Source organism: Lotus japonicus, chromosome 1 (assembly GCF_012489685.1).
Source record: "Lotus japonicus ecotype B-129 chromosome 1, LjGifu_v1.2".
Taxonomy (NCBI): Eukaryota; Viridiplantae; Streptophyta; class Magnoliopsida; order Fabales; family Fabaceae; genus Lotus; species Lotus japonicus.
In genome coordinates, this window is record NC_080041.1 from 127957673 (window position 1) to 127973105 (window position 15433).

The following is a 15433-nucleotide window of genomic DNA, read 5'->3' on the forward strand; positions in this document are numbered from 1 at the left end:
CGTTATATTTGGGGTTGGACTTTGTAACCATCGGTACCCCATTCTCCTCGTTTCATCCACCGCTTATTTCTCCCCAACCAACCAACCCTCACCACATTCCTTTTAAGAGCATGTGGGGAATCAAAATACTCTAATATATGATGAAAGTTGGTTTTTTCTGTATGTTATTCCAATGTGACTTACTATGACAAAATAGTTTAAGCATATATGAGAATTAAGTGGGAATTCCACATTGTAAATTAATTTTTCCATTGTATCTTTGACATGACAATGACAGATACTCTAGTTTATTGTTAGCATCCAATCTTAAACGCTTGGTGCCAATTCTTTACTTTGTATATTGGGTTGAAGTACTATTTGTACTTCTATTTCAATATAATACATGGCTTATAAAAAAGTTATTTTTACAAAATTAGAATTCAAAAATAAAAATAATTAGAAGATGATTTTAGAAGATAATTAAAAGATGAATCCGGGAAATTCTACAAGAATTACGGAGGTTAGCTTCCAAGCATTTCTTAGAAAACTCTTGGTAGCAAATTACAGCAAACTGAGCAAAATGGGTTTAGTTGCCAAATATTTACCGAGCGAAATGCGGCAAAAGGAACAAAAATTCAGGGACTGACCCCATGGTCTCATCCCCGTAGGAACTACGAGATAACCCAAGGACGCCTTCCGGTTTTCTACCAAGGGTTTGGTAGCATGAATTGAGTTGTTGATTGGCTTAAAGATATTTAGGAACTACACTTTAGCAAATTATAAACATTTCCTTGCTATTTCAGTACTAAATTCCTCGTATTATAATTTTTTTTGTGTAAATAATTAATATTACTCAAATTTAATAATTGATATTTAATAATATAAACAACTTGGGTTGCAATCTTTTTTTTTTAACGTAAGTTGGAATCTATTCTTTTGATTTGGGTTCTCAGTATTGGAGTTTATTAATATAGTTTCGGTTGGAGGGGTTGATTTGCCATATATCCAATTGTAAACATTTATTAATATGTCACAACCCCCTTCCTCCACCGCCGCCACCACCACCACAACCACCATCACCACCGCCACCACTAATCATCAAGGCCGACCCAACACTTAAGAAGGCCTAAAACAAACTTTAAGTAAGACTTTTTTGGGGCCTTTTTGTCTTGGTAAAATAAAATTTACTCAGTATTAATGCTTAATTTTTAGGGGCCTTTTTTTTGGGGCCTAAATCCCTTGCTTTGGTGGCTTTACCCTTAGGCCGCTATGTTAATCATCACTCAACATCACCGCTGCCACCTCTACAACCACTACCACAACCACACCCTCCATCACCACCCTCGCCCTTATCACGGCCACGTTAGTCGCCACCGTCATATTTACCACCTATTAACATTATCTTCATTTTTATAATATACTAGTATTTCTTACATGTGTGATACACAGGGGATATTCATTTTTGTTTTTTTTTTTGTGTGATTTTAAAAAAAAAACTCTGTGTTATTAATTTAAAGATATTTTATGGATTAACATAACAAAATTTATTTTAGATATAAGAAATCATAAATTTGTAAGTTTTTTTATTGTATGTTTATTTTAGATATTATAAAGCTTTAATATTTGTTTTTTGACTTATTATTATTATTATTATTTATCAAATTTCAGTCCAAATTGATAAATTTTGGACAACTGTAATCGATAAGTGAGATACCACGGATATTGTTTAGTATATACCACTTTTTTTATGTGGTTGGTTCACCATTTTATTAACGTGAAAGACTAAAATGGTGTTATTTTAGAAAATATGGACTAAAATTACCCATTTAAAAATTAGGGACTAAAACTATGTATTTATAACTATGCAGTGACTACAAACATAGTTTATCCCATAACATGAACTAGTCCAAATTGAAGAGATTTGGCTTCTTTAAGCATGTCATAACTCATAAGTATAGGGAAATTAGTCCCTTGCCTATAAGCTGGAATGATCTTTTGAGAAGATAAAAAAACACACTCGTATTAAAAGTGACTCATGACATTTTAGTAAAAAGTAAATATTTTATTTAATTTTATTTCTTCCATTCCTCCTTAACCATTCATTCCTTCACCTTATATTTGGGACCAGAAACAAATTTTAGTGGCTGAAAATTCACGTTATATTTGGGGTTGGACTTTGTAACCATCGGTACCCCATTCTTCTCGTTCCATCCACCGCTTATTTCTCCTCAACCAACCAACCCTCATCACATTCCTTTTAAGAGCATGTGGGGAATCAAAATACTCTAATATGATGAAAGTTGGTTTTTTTAAATGCTGAAGGTTTCGTTTATGTAAAGGTCTTTCAGATATGTATGAGTTTCTCCCTCACTATTGCACCATTAAATTTATCGATTAGTGCTTGTCTAAAAGATTATGTCAATGTAAGCTTGGATTTATCACTCTTCATCCCCACTTCTTTTTTTTTTATAAGCTTCAATCACACTTCTAAAGATGAAATATATATACTCTTCTATGAAATGTATACATTATTTTATGACTGCGCACCAGTATTGCAACAAAAAACACCAGCACGTTCAAATTCAAATGGTGGATAATTCAAAAATGAGGCGGCAAGCATCATACAAAAACATTGTTAATCTTTTGGTGTACTGTTTTGAAGGCCCCATGATATTTGGATATCAAAGCATAAAACATACTTCTCTACATGAGAACTTATCTCCAAAGATATCTGATTTTGGACTTGCCACGTTGAGTTCCAAGAAGATCTTCTTCTCTCTGTGCCAAGAAGATCTTCTTCTCTATCTAATGCTAAAGGGACCATAGAGGATATGTAGCTCCGGAAGTGGCGAATAAAGATCGTTTTGATGGAATTTCAGAAAAAGCATATGTTCATAGCTTGGTATAGTGCTATTATTTCCCTCGTGTGGCATACAAAAAGTTTGAGAGAGGTATTGCTTTAAGACCAGATGAGGGGACGACAGTAAATGATAAAGAGATATTACAGAAAATAACTATCATAGTTCTTTGGTGCAGGCAAAAGTCTTCAAATGATACACCTACCATCCGAAGTGGCTGAAAGACAGCGTGGATTCCATAACTAAGCCACCAAATGAGCTCTTCTCCTAAGTCTGGAATTTTTTCTGTATGTAATTCCAATGTGACTAACTATGACAAAATAGTTTAAGCATATATGAGAATTAAGTGGGAATTCCACATTGTAAATTAATTTTGTTGGGAAATAATCTCTGTTGGGGAAGATGCTGCAACTCTTGAATTGATGAAGATCTTGATGACAGGAGCACTTGAAGATTCAAAGCGTGCCTAAGCACTAACCTTTAGGTTCAATTCGCCCCCACCAATTAATGTATATTGGATGCAATTGAGATAAACCGGCGAATTCCCTTCAAGATACTTTGAATTCCTTGATGTGGTTTGCACTAACACACCAAGCGTATCTTTGATAATATTTTACAGAAGTATGATTCACACACTTCACTCATGCATTAGTGAAATGGAGGATGATTTGGAATAATGGAAATGGAAGAGAAATTTGTATGAAAGATACAAATTTCGCACTTCTCAATGTTCTGGTTTTTCTGCCCAAGTATCTCTTTATATAGAGATATTAACATCCCTTGGTGAAAAGAAATCTTTTGGTAAAAGGTTTCTCAAAAACCCACATATACAATTAATGTTCAGAAATATTACCAACCAACACGTTGGTCTGCTTGGCAACGCATCCCTTGGCAATGCAAGTCACGCCTCGCGGGTTCAACTCCCAGGGACGTGACTTCAAAACGTAACCACCAGGAGGATTCGAACCCGTACAACATATGTGTCATAGCATGATGACTACTAGGGGTGTACAAGACCCGGCCCTACCAGCCAACCTGTCCCGACCCAATCAATAAAAGAGACCGGGTTCGGGTTGATCTTAGAGTTACCCGACTTCGGATAGGGTCGGGTTCGGGTTGACACTCGGGTCACCCGACCCGTCCCACATATATATTTTATAAAATTTTAATTTATTATAATGATTAAAATGTATACATGGTGCTCAAATTTATCTTATCATGTGGATGAGAATAAAATGTTTAACATCTACCTTATGAATTCGTTGATCAAACTATGGATACTTTCATGCTCTAACAAGAGAAAATCATTTGTGTATTATGCACATGTGAGACAAGTGAAGATATGAAAGAATTTGATCCTTTCAAGTTCTTTTTTCCAAAAAATAGTTCCAACTTATAACTCTTTTAATATGTTATTATCTTTAAATTTTACAATTAGTATCAAATAATCTTAGACTTATTGTCCATCGGGCCAACCCGGTCCCGTCCTACATAGGCCCGTCCTAAATTGGACCCGCATAATGTCGGGTTGCTTCGGGTCTAGGGACGGGTTAGGGTCTATGAATTGACCCGTTAAATATTTAGGGTCGGGTTAGGGTTAACCAAAACCCGTCCCAACCCGTCCCTTGTACACCCCTAATGACTACCCATTGGACCATCTTACTATATTGATATATTCTCAAACATAAATAATATAACCAATAATCAAATACATATTTCCAAGTTTACATATTTTGGAAATATTTCTCACAAATTTTTCCATTGTATCTTTGACATGACAATGACAGATACTCTAGTTTATTGTTAGCATCCAATCTTTATCGCTTGGTACCAATTCTTTACTCTGCGTATTGGGTTGAAGTACTATTTATATTTCTATTTCAATATATTACATGACTTATAAAAAAGTTATTTTTACAAAATTAGAAATTCAAAAATAAAAAATAATTAAAAGATGATTCCAGGAAATTCAACAAGAATTTCGGAGGTTAGCTTCCAAGCATTTCCTAGAAAAATCTTGGTAGCAAATTACAGCAAACTGAGCAAAAGGGGTTTGGTTGCCAGATATTTGCCGGGCGAAATGCGGCAAAAGGAACAAAAATTCAAGGACTGATCCCATCGTCTCCACTCCGTAGGAACTACGAGATTATCCAAGGACGTCTTCTGGTTTTCTACCAAGGGTTTGGTAGCATGAATTGAGTTGTTTATTGGCTTAAAGATATTTAGCAACTACACTGTAGCAAATTATAAACATTTCCTTGCTATTTCAGTACTAAATTCCTTGTATTAGAATTTTCTTTGTGTAAATAATTAATATTACTCAAATTTAATAATTGATATTTAATAATATAAACAATTTGGGTTGCAATATTTTTTTTTAACGTAAGTTGGAATCTACTCTTTTTATTTGGGTTCTCAGTGTTGGAGTTTATTAATATAGTTTCGGTTAGAGGGGTTGATTTACCATATATCCAATCGTAAACATTTATTAATATGTCACAACAACCTTCCTCCACCGCCGCCGCCACCACCACAACCACCATCACCACCGCCACCACTAATCATCAGGGCCGACCCAACACTAAATGAGGCCTAAAATAAACTTTAAAGTGAGACTTTTTTGGGGCCTTTTTGTCTTGGTAAAAAAAAATTACTCAGTATTAATGCTTGGTTTTTAGGGGCCTTTTTTTTTTTGCATAAAGTTCTTGCTTGGGTGGCTTTACCCTTAGGCTTCCCTGCTAATCATCACTCAACATCACCGCTGCCACCTCTACAACCACCACCACAACCACACCCTCCATCACCACCATCGCCATTATCGCGGCCATGTTAGCCGCCACTGCCATCTTTACTACCTATCAACACCATCTTCATTTTTATAATATACTAGTATTTCTTACCTGTGCGATGCACTGAGATATTCATTTTTGTTTTTTAGTGTGATTTAAAAAAATGTGTTATTAATTATAAGATATTTTATGGATTAAAAGAACAAAATTTATTTTAGATATAAGAAATCATAAATTTGTAAGTTTTTTTACTGTATGTTTATTTTAGATATTATATAACTTAATTTTTTTTTTGACTTATTATTATTATTATTTATCAATTTTCAGTCCAAATTGATAAATTTTGGACAACTGTGATCGATAAGAAAGATACCACAGATATTGTTTAGTATATACCATTTTTTTATATGTGGTTTGGTTCACCATTTTGTTAACGTGAAAGACTAAAATGGTGTTATTTTAGAAATTATGGACTAAAATTACCCATTTAAAAAAGGCTTAAATATGTTGGAGGTCCTTCTAAAATAGGGGTCCTTTGGTTAAGGCCCCTACAAATTTTTTTGGGTGGAATAAGCCCCTAATATGAAAATAATATATAGTGATAAACCTCTGCCGTGAGGTTCCGTTTAATTTCTGATGATTCTGCAAACGGCGCTGACATGAATTATATCTTGTGAAAATTATTCAATTAAAGAGGGTGCCACGTAAGTAAATGAGGGTTGAAAAAAATAAATAAAAAATAAAAACCCAAAGTAAAAAACCCAAGTTCGTTTGGGGATTTTACTTGGGTTTTTTACTTTGGGTTTTTATTTATTTTATTTTTCAACCCTAATTTACTTACGTGGCACCCTAATAATTTTCAAAAAATATAATCCACGTCAGCACCATTTGCAGAATCATAAAAAATTAAACGGAACCTCACGGCAGGGACTTATCACTATATATTATTTTCACATTAGGGGCTTATTCCACCCAAAATATTTGGTAGGGGCCTTAACCAAAGGACCCCTATTTTAGAGGGACCTCCAACATATTTAAGCCTTTAAAAAATAGCGACAAAAACTATGTATTTATAGCTTTACGAGATGAGTAAAAAGATAGTTTATCCCTCAACTAGTATAGAGAGATTAGTAGCTTGCCTACAAACTGAAATGATATTTTGAGGGAAAAAAAACTTGTATTGGAAGTGACTCATGACATTTTAGTATAAGAGAAGAATCCTTAGCACAAAAAAAGTGTAAGAGAATACTGATAGTCACTCCTTCAGACTAGGTGGTCAAGAAACTAACGAGCAACCTCAATTCCTTTTCACGGCAATAATGGTATATCAATCTAATCGTTCATGATGAGATGTCAATATTCAAGGCTAAATCCAGAAGCCTGGTGGACTTTTAACTTTATCATGATTTGCCTTTTTCAACCATGAACACCGATCATATGGGGAGAAAAATCAATATTTTCAATCTCTTCTCAATCTTTCTTTAGTCTTACCATTAAGTCAGCACTTAGCAACCATGTTATCAAGTAAACATGCCAATTGCCAAACCTTCCAAAGGTCTAACCTTTAAGCTTGGGCTTCCCATTTCAGCCAGCTTTAAGCTTAGACTTCCCATGCCAACAGACATAAATTGGACATTTGAGCAACAATAAAAAGCTTCCAGTTCATCACAAAATGTTTATTTCGATAACTTAGCATAAACTCATGTTTATATAAAGCTATTGTTTCATGTTTCATTACGGAGAGTAAGAAATACAACAGTTGCTCGCTGTGTGTGTGTATATATGTCAGGATCAATTTCTCTTCATTCACATGCATCTATTCATTCCTTCTATCTTGGCATTATTGAAAGGCATCACCATGAGAAAACACTTAATGCACAGCTGGAGTGCGCATGAACAGGAACTGCAACCACGAAAAAAAGTTGTGCCAAGTGTCAACAAACATGGAAGCAAGAAATGCAAATCTTCAGTAACTACTAACTACCACGGTTTATACCTCAAATGATTTTCCTGATTGTTCAAATTCCAGCATGCTTAAAGCTACTTGACAACTTTGTGAGACAAGAGGCTCTGGGTCTGCAGTAAACTCCTCAAGAAGGGCTACACTTTGGTCATCTAAGGACATATAACAAAACAATTAAGTAAACAATCTAATATGTGAACTTGGAGATTTAAATGCTTTGTAGTTTGCACACGAATAGCAAGAAATGGTTAACAGGTTAAGTAGTCAACTATCTTCTGTCACATAGCTCAGTAGAACACAACCATTTTATCAAAGACTAAGGTTAAATGAAGTTTCACACAAGAACTCTGTAAACTGAACACAAATTTAGCATATATTTTGGACTTGTCATAGATTGAAAGAAAACCACTTCCGAAGAGATCAAAAGAGATCACACCATTCAACAATATTTTGTAGTAATACTAATACCTGCAATTGAACCAAGAGCTTCAGCAGCCTCGTGTCTAACCATCGGGTGCTCATTCACATCTCTAAGTATATTGGATAGAGCAGCTGAAGCAGCTTTATTTTGCAATTGGCCCAAAACATATGCAACCTAGAGATCACAGAAAACATTGGCCTTAAGAGATTCAAACAGGTGTGCACAAACTAAAACCATGTCCTTAAAACATTCATTTAATATGATCATGTTTAGATTTCTTTTATCATGTTCCTATTATACGTAAGCACAAGCTATGTAAAATACTCGTTTCAAAAAACGGCTAGCGTATCACTGTGTATCCCTTTAGATCGAGCCTTGTGTGGTTTCGAGTGAAATGTATAACTTATCATCTACCATTCATATAACCATATTGAATGCAGATAAAGTATACATAAACAAGAGCATGATCATCAAACCTCGTGTCGCAGTAGAGCACTTTTCGAGCCCAATGAATCAACAATAGCAGCAACAGCTTCATTCCCACCCTCATTTCGAAGCGCAAAGAGAGCTGCATAGCGCTCATACATCCCTTTCTCCTCATCAAGCAGCACATCCCTAACATTGATTAACACAAATTAGCAAACTACAATTCACATTTGAACTAACACGAGACGACGTGCGAACCAATCAAAGTATCAAACCTTAGTTCACCAACAGAAGAACCAGATGTGGCTGGTGCTGCAGGATCAACAGACTTAAAGGGAGAAACATCAGTTGAAGACGAATCATCAGTGTTCCCAGCATGATGAATCCGTTGAAGAGCCAATTCACACGTTTCGCGAACCTCCGGAGCAGGATCAGAATCCAAGCTATTCTTCAACAGAGGAAGATTACCCTGTGAACCAATCGCACCGAGTGCTTCAGCTGCTTCATGGCGAACGATTGGATGCAAAGAAAGATCATTGAGAAGTGAAGCTAAAGCAGGAACCGCTTCCGATTCTTGCATTTGACCTAACGCGAATGCAGCTTCATGAGCCAGCAAATTCGATGAATCCCTAGTAGCTGAACAAGGAAAATTGAATCGTATCAAGGTGATGAAGAACAGAGAAGTGGTTGAGGGTTGAGAAGAAAGATGAGTGACTGACCGAGTATAAGGGCGTTGCGAGGGGCGGGACCTTTGAGGTTGCGGAGGGAGAAGAGGGCTCTGAAGCGCTCGGAGATGGGTTGGGTTGAGTCGAGCAATAATTCGCAGAGGAATTTTTCCATCTCCGGCGAGCCCAAAGCGGCGGCGTTTGCGGAGTCCATGGTTACTGTGAGAGATGATGGTCCTTTCCTCCTCCACCTTCTACGGTGGACGACCACCGAATCCGATACGGCGTACTTAGGTGCTGCTGTTTTCCCTTTCTTTTCGTTCACTCCGTATCTAGTAGAGGCGGTGGTGGTTATTATTACTTATTAGGGTACTTTTTGTAAATATAAAAACTATATATAAAGATGAACTTTTGAATTAAAAATTAATTTAGAGATTATTTATTTTTTACGGGAATTTAGTGATTTTTTTTACCGAGGAAGATTAAAACGAAACTACGCTACACTATCAGCATACAATGCTGTCAAGACATGCAATGGAGGTTGTCTCTAAATACGGTGAGCTGAACCATCTCTCACTGCTTGCTTAGCTAGGGAGTCCGCCGCCGTGTTTCGGTTTTCTTTTTGAAATTAAGAATGTCTTATTTGAGTCAATATTTATCAATTGAAAAAAAGTTTAAGAATCCTAACTTTTCTTTAAGAAAAAAAAATACAAATTATGTAACTTAATGGTCATTTTTTAATTGAATAAATTAAATAGTAATTAATAGTAACTTAACTTATAAACTCAAAGTACATGTTACAACACCCGAAAGGTTTTTTTGTTACAGTGGTTATTTAGACATTTGAGGTTGAGATTTAAATCCTTAAAGACATTAAGGATGACAATTTCCACTTGTATTGGCGATCCTTGCGAGGATTGTCTCATTTGAGACTCCGACCTTGATAAATTTCTCCCATAGGGAACGGGGATGGAGACGAAAATCTACTAGCTCAAACTTGGGGTTAGGGACGAGGTGAAGATCGTCATTTTCGCTTCACTGGATCCCCGCCCCTGTACATAGATAAGAATTCAATAATACTCTTAATAATGAAGTCAGGTAGACAATAAAAAAAATATAAAGGACCATAAACATAGCCGATTAGGTACTTTAAATTCTCAGTTTAAACAACACATATTTAATAAAGATAAAAACGTCGATTAAGGTAAAGAAATATGTGCTTTCTATACTTAACTTGTGGTCTAGGTAGAATTTTTTATGTATTCTTTATATTTAATTTAGTTTTAATTTTTAATGATATGTTAGTGGTTCCCTTGGGCCCGTGGGGACTTGTGAGGAGGTGTGAATTGAGGATGATGTGAAAATTCACCTCATCACGGGGATGAGAAGTGGGGACGGGGGAAGAGAATGGATGCGAGGATAGGTAGTGCGTGGGGAGGCACTCCCCACCCTCACCCTGCGCGGGTGGCACACCTAGGAGACACATTCATTTTTAACCTTTACCTCACCCGAGTCGGACAAGTAGTTAAACTAATATAAAGGTACATGTCGAAATGTAAAAGTTGTTGTTCTTTGGTGATGTTGGGGTTGGTGGCATCATTTATAATGCTTTTTTGGTAGTGAGTAGTAGGTTTCTCAACTTCCTTTCATGGGACTTGTCCTCTCCATGTTGTGTTTTTTGGCCTTGAAGCATAGTTTGCTTTTGGCTTGGGAGCTGGAAAACTGTCGTTTGATTTATGAGAGTGACTATATGAATGTCATTCGTTTGCCAAAGGCACCCACCATGTCTTCTTCATCGTTTGCTATCTTGGAAGAGGTTATTTTCTATGTCTCTATTGCCTATGCTTTGTCTCTTTTAAGCATATGCGTCATGAGGCAAACTCTTGTACTGACTGTTTAGCTGATTTGGGCTTACGTAGACAATATAGTTTCCTTCGATGCCTTCTTTATCTCAAGATATGTTGTCATTGCTTGCACCAATAGTCATAAAAGGGGATTGCCTTAGTTATTTTTTTGATTATTTAAGTGAAAATAAAAATATAACTAACAAAATTATAAATAAACAATTCTCCCCTTAAAATGACATAAAATAATAGCAAGCATTATTCTTTTACAAGGAAATCACAGTCGTAAAAAACAAGCAGGCTCGCGCACTATATAAACCTTCCGTCAGTGTTTTGGCTTCTTTCAGCTGTATTGTGGAGCAAGATCACAAGGCCCACCGTCACATCAACAGGTACGATTCCATCTCTCCGAGATCCCTTCAGATCTGAATTTTCCTTTTTCCGCACTTTCTTCACTTCTCAGATTTCTCTGTTCAATTAATCGCGCTAATTTCATTTCTCAGAATCAGAGATAGATTGCACACGATCTCGCAACAAGCCATGAATTCTAGACGGTTAGTACGGATCATTGCTCTCAAATTTAAGCTTCAATTAATTAATCGTTTGTTGATTCAATTCGATTTGTTTGGTTACACGATTTGGATTTCATTCTGATCATGATTTGATTAGTGTAATTGATTCGTCGATGCATGTTTCAGAGCTGTGATTTTATTTCATTCTGTTTCAACTTTGTTGTGATTTCTCAATTGGAGTGAAATTTTGTGGAATGAAGTAGGTATAGGTAGAGTGTCCTCTATATAGTTAGGTTGAGCTTGAGCTTGCCAAATTGTATTCAGATTCAGATTGCTTTAACAGTCTAACATAGAAACATCTAAACAATTTTTCAGTTCGAAATCCCCTTGCGGAGATAATTGCTTGCTTCTTAGGCTTCAAGAATACAACTGGAATATTTTCGATATCAGATGTTATTAACTTGTAAACTGTTTTTGCAGTTTGAAACTGACTCGTGCTAGAAGTGTGTTGAGATAGTAGTTAGTAAATCAATCACTAGCAGAGAGTTATGGAAAACTGCGTTTTCTTAAGGATTTCACTAGAATATCCCATATGGCATTCAAATATGGGTAAAATTGTATATGTATGATCTCATTGACCGTTTTACTGAAACTAGGAATGATTTCGGTGAACTACTTTCTTGGTCCATATTCACATTGTCTTTTGTTTTTTCATTTAATTTTAAAAGTTTCACCCTCTAATCGATATATGCAGTATGATTGGTTTTTAGTGGACAAATATTAGGAAGAGTTCAACTTCGGTGAGTTCGGTCCACTATTAGTATAAAACAATTTTATGCTATCACTCTCTTTATGGAGACTAAAACTCAAGCTCTTTCGGTGATGTGAATGTGTGGTACATGATCGGATGATAGTATAAAAAATTCAAACTAATAGTAAAGTAGCAAACCAAATTGAACTCTGAGAAATACCAAAGTCCTTGTATTTACAACTGAAGATATTCGAAATGCTAACATTTTTTTTTAACTTTATTTATCAATCTTCTTTGCAATATGGAGTTGTGTTATTATGCTGACCCTCTTCATTTTTTAACTGCTCAACTGTTTTGAAACGTAACTTGTTTGTGTTTGTCATGTGATCATTTTGGGGCTTTTATATTTTTTTTCCTATTTTAGAGACATCCGTAACAATAAAGTTGCGCTGTTTGATGGTATTGAGGAGGGTGGCATCAGGGAATCAGCTCTTTACCCCTCTTCCCATGAAATTGATGAACACGACAATGAGCAAGCAATGGATGGATTGCATGATAGAGTCAATCTGATGAAAAGAGTAAGATACTATTGCTAACAGAATGCCCTAGATGTCATTGAGTTCTTCACTTCTTTCTATATAGATGGTTGACGTGCCTTGTAATCATCATCATTTTGTTACTATCTCTGTTTTTCAATAGTTTTTGTTATAATACATAAATTGCGACTTTTGGACTTAGAAATTGGAATCTTGGCATATGCATTAAAAGTGCACCCCTTGGCTTTGTAATTTTAATATTCAATTCTTGTTCACATCCATCTTCTTTGCTGCTGGGTGGTGGCATTTATAATCTCTCATTCACCAAGCGTATTGCTGGCGATGTTAACCTTGTCATGTTTTATAAGATCCTTTCAGTTTTTCAAACCCTTCTTCTAGAATATTCAAATATAGAGGAAGTGTTTTTGCATTTCATATACAGATGTAAATAGCAGGCACTTGCATGGTTACCAGAACTAAAACAACTAGCCTAACTTATTTTAATGGGTGTGATTGCAACAGTTGTCTCGTGATATTCAAGAGGAGGTGGATGGCCATAACCGCATGCTGGATCGTATGGTGTGTTTACTGAAGCTGTAGAATTACTTGGCATTTTTTATGCTATTTCTTTGTTCTGGTTTAGTGATCTGGTGGAATTAATTTAGGGGAACGATATGGATTCATCAAGAGGAGTCCTCTCAGGCACTATGGACAAATTTAAAATGGTGTGTATACTGATGATCCTGTATACCTGTTGAAGGAGCATTTCTTTATAGATTTTTCCTGTCCCTTTCAATTTGTTGAAGTTGCGTATGAGATATTTATTGTTCCATGTCTGTTTAACTGTTTCAATGATTTTGTTCAACTTTCAGGTATTCGAGAAAAAATCCAGCCAGAGAATGTTTACGCTTGTAGCATCCTTTGTTGTGCTTTTTCTCATAATATACTACCTAACTAGGTAATTTGATCTTTCATTGGAACTGTCAGCTTTATGTTAGTTCTGAGAGGAAGCTGTTTTCTCTATTCCTGTAATTAAAGCTGCTGCTACATGTATGATACTGTTATGTATAAGGTTTTGACGTTTTTAAACAGGTAAGAACCCAATGAGAATGTCCATATCCGATCTGCGTTATATTTTCCCTGTCCTTTTGGTTTAGGATACCTTTGTTTGAGCATGTGGCATATGAAAACATATTTTGACATAATAACGTATGTGTGATGTAAGAAAGAAACACATGCATACCAAACAGTATACACTAGTTAAAAAATAGCTGTGCGATTTGCTGAGTCAAGTACAAGCAGTCAAGCACCGTCTCTGGCCTGCTCAAATGATCAAATATATGCAAACAGCATGCTCATCAGCTCATGACTCATTCATGTTTTTTTCTCCTTTTTCTGTTCTTATTTTTAATCCTTCTTTTCTAATTTGTTATTTTGCTTCTTTCATAATATTATTCGAAATACTTTGTCATCCGTGGAATAGTTTTGATACCTGTGGTGAGCTCTGGTTGAACTATCTGAAGTTCATGAATATTATATAGAGGAAGTACAATGAAGTTCATGTATCAATTTGAAGATACTGTACAGTAGTTATGTCGTAGGTAGCAAGTTAGCAATCCGATAGAAGTGAGCAATAAAGATAGTTTATAACTTATGGACTAATACTCCTTTATACTCCGATAGAGCAATAAAGCAAGTTAACACTCCTTTATGAATAAGTGAGAAAAATAGATAAACAAATATATGCCAATAAGCAATTCCTTCCTTACTGGAGAAAAAAATAACAAAAAGCTGAAGTAAACACAAAATAATTTAGAGAAATTCAGATGCAAAAGATGGGGAAAAGAAGTCACATCTAAACAGAATTTGAAATACATTTATTGAAGATGATTTCGGCTATGTTTGGGTACATATTAACAATAGTACAAGCGAACACTCACTTTGAAATAAAAAGTGACTGGATGTCTTTTTATAAATTGAGATGAAAATCTATTTAGGTTGTGCTCATATTTTTTTTTGAAAGTAGGTTGTGCTCGTATATAAACATTCTTCGTTGATACATAAAATCAAGGGAAATACTTGGAATAAGTTATTTTAAATCCTTAAAGTACATAATCAGCTCTCCCTAGCTACGAAGGGGGAAAAGTTGATTAAAATGGTATATAGTGGTCGTCTGGTCGATATGGCAGATCTACCGCTTAGTGCGCTGACCATGGGGTGAGGGATTAGTCTCACGGCTGTTGGCTGTGGGGATACCTTGGTCAAGACCAAAAAAAGATATTGCAAACTATTGAACACAATGAACACTGACTCATTGTACTCTAACATATGGAAATCACGTATCAAGATATCATTTTGTTTCTTGCTGCTTCATGTACAACCTACTCCAATCGTATTTATGAAGTAATAGTTACAATTTTGGGTGATGATAGCTAGGCAAACACTCACCATTTGCACCATAATAAAGTGCCCTCTTATAGACTTACAGTATACATGTGTATATTTGTTTCACCGTTTGCACAAAAGTAAACATGATTTCACATATCACAACACACAAATGGAAAAACAAAATTTTATAGCGTAAAGTTGATCAATGTATGTGATCAATGTTCAGTTTATCAGAAATTCAAACACTCACTGGATATCATTCTCTATTAGGTTCTATGCTAATACACCCTTTTATTATATT

General features: G+C 35.5%; 2 protein-coding genes and 1 long non-coding RNA gene across 3 annotated transcripts; 2 read left to right on the plus strand and 1 right to left on the minus strand.

Annotated features, from left to right (window-relative positions):
* The first annotated feature begins 2288 nt into the window (after positions 1–2288).
* Positions 2289–4656, plus strand: LOC130732654 (uncharacterized). The gene is made up of 3 exons (XR_009017095.1): positions 2289–2402; positions 2642–2930; positions 3016–4656. It is a non-coding gene; the product is annotated as an uncharacterized LOC130732654 (long non-coding RNA).
* Positions 4657–7287: 2631 nt separating this feature from the next.
* On the minus strand, positions 7288–9456 carry LOC130730550 (deoxyhypusine hydroxylase). Its single transcript, XM_057582591.1, has 6 exons — positions 9156–9456; positions 8712–9072; positions 8487–8625; positions 8058–8184; positions 7623–7741; positions 7288–7529 (listed from the first exon to the last, which is right to left on the minus strand). The coding sequence occupies exons 1-6, from the start codon at positions 9313–9315 to the stop codon at positions 7497–7499; spliced, it is 939 nt and encodes a 312-aa protein (XP_057438574.1). The 5' UTR covers positions 9316–9456; the 3' UTR covers positions 7288–7496.
* A 1773-nt stretch (positions 9457–11229) lies between these two features.
* On the plus strand, positions 11230–13876 carry LOC130730551 (bet1-like SNARE 1-1). The gene is made up of 6 exons (XM_057582592.1): positions 11230–11337; positions 11449–11499; positions 12633–12786; positions 13267–13323; positions 13410–13469; positions 13617–13876. Exons 2-6 carry the CDS (start codon positions 11486–11488, stop codon positions 13704–13706), a joined length of 375 nt encoding a protein of 124 aa, XP_057438575.1. The 5' UTR covers positions 11230–11337; positions 11449–11485; the 3' UTR covers positions 13707–13876.
* The last annotated feature ends 1557 nt before the right edge of the window (positions 13877–15433 follow it).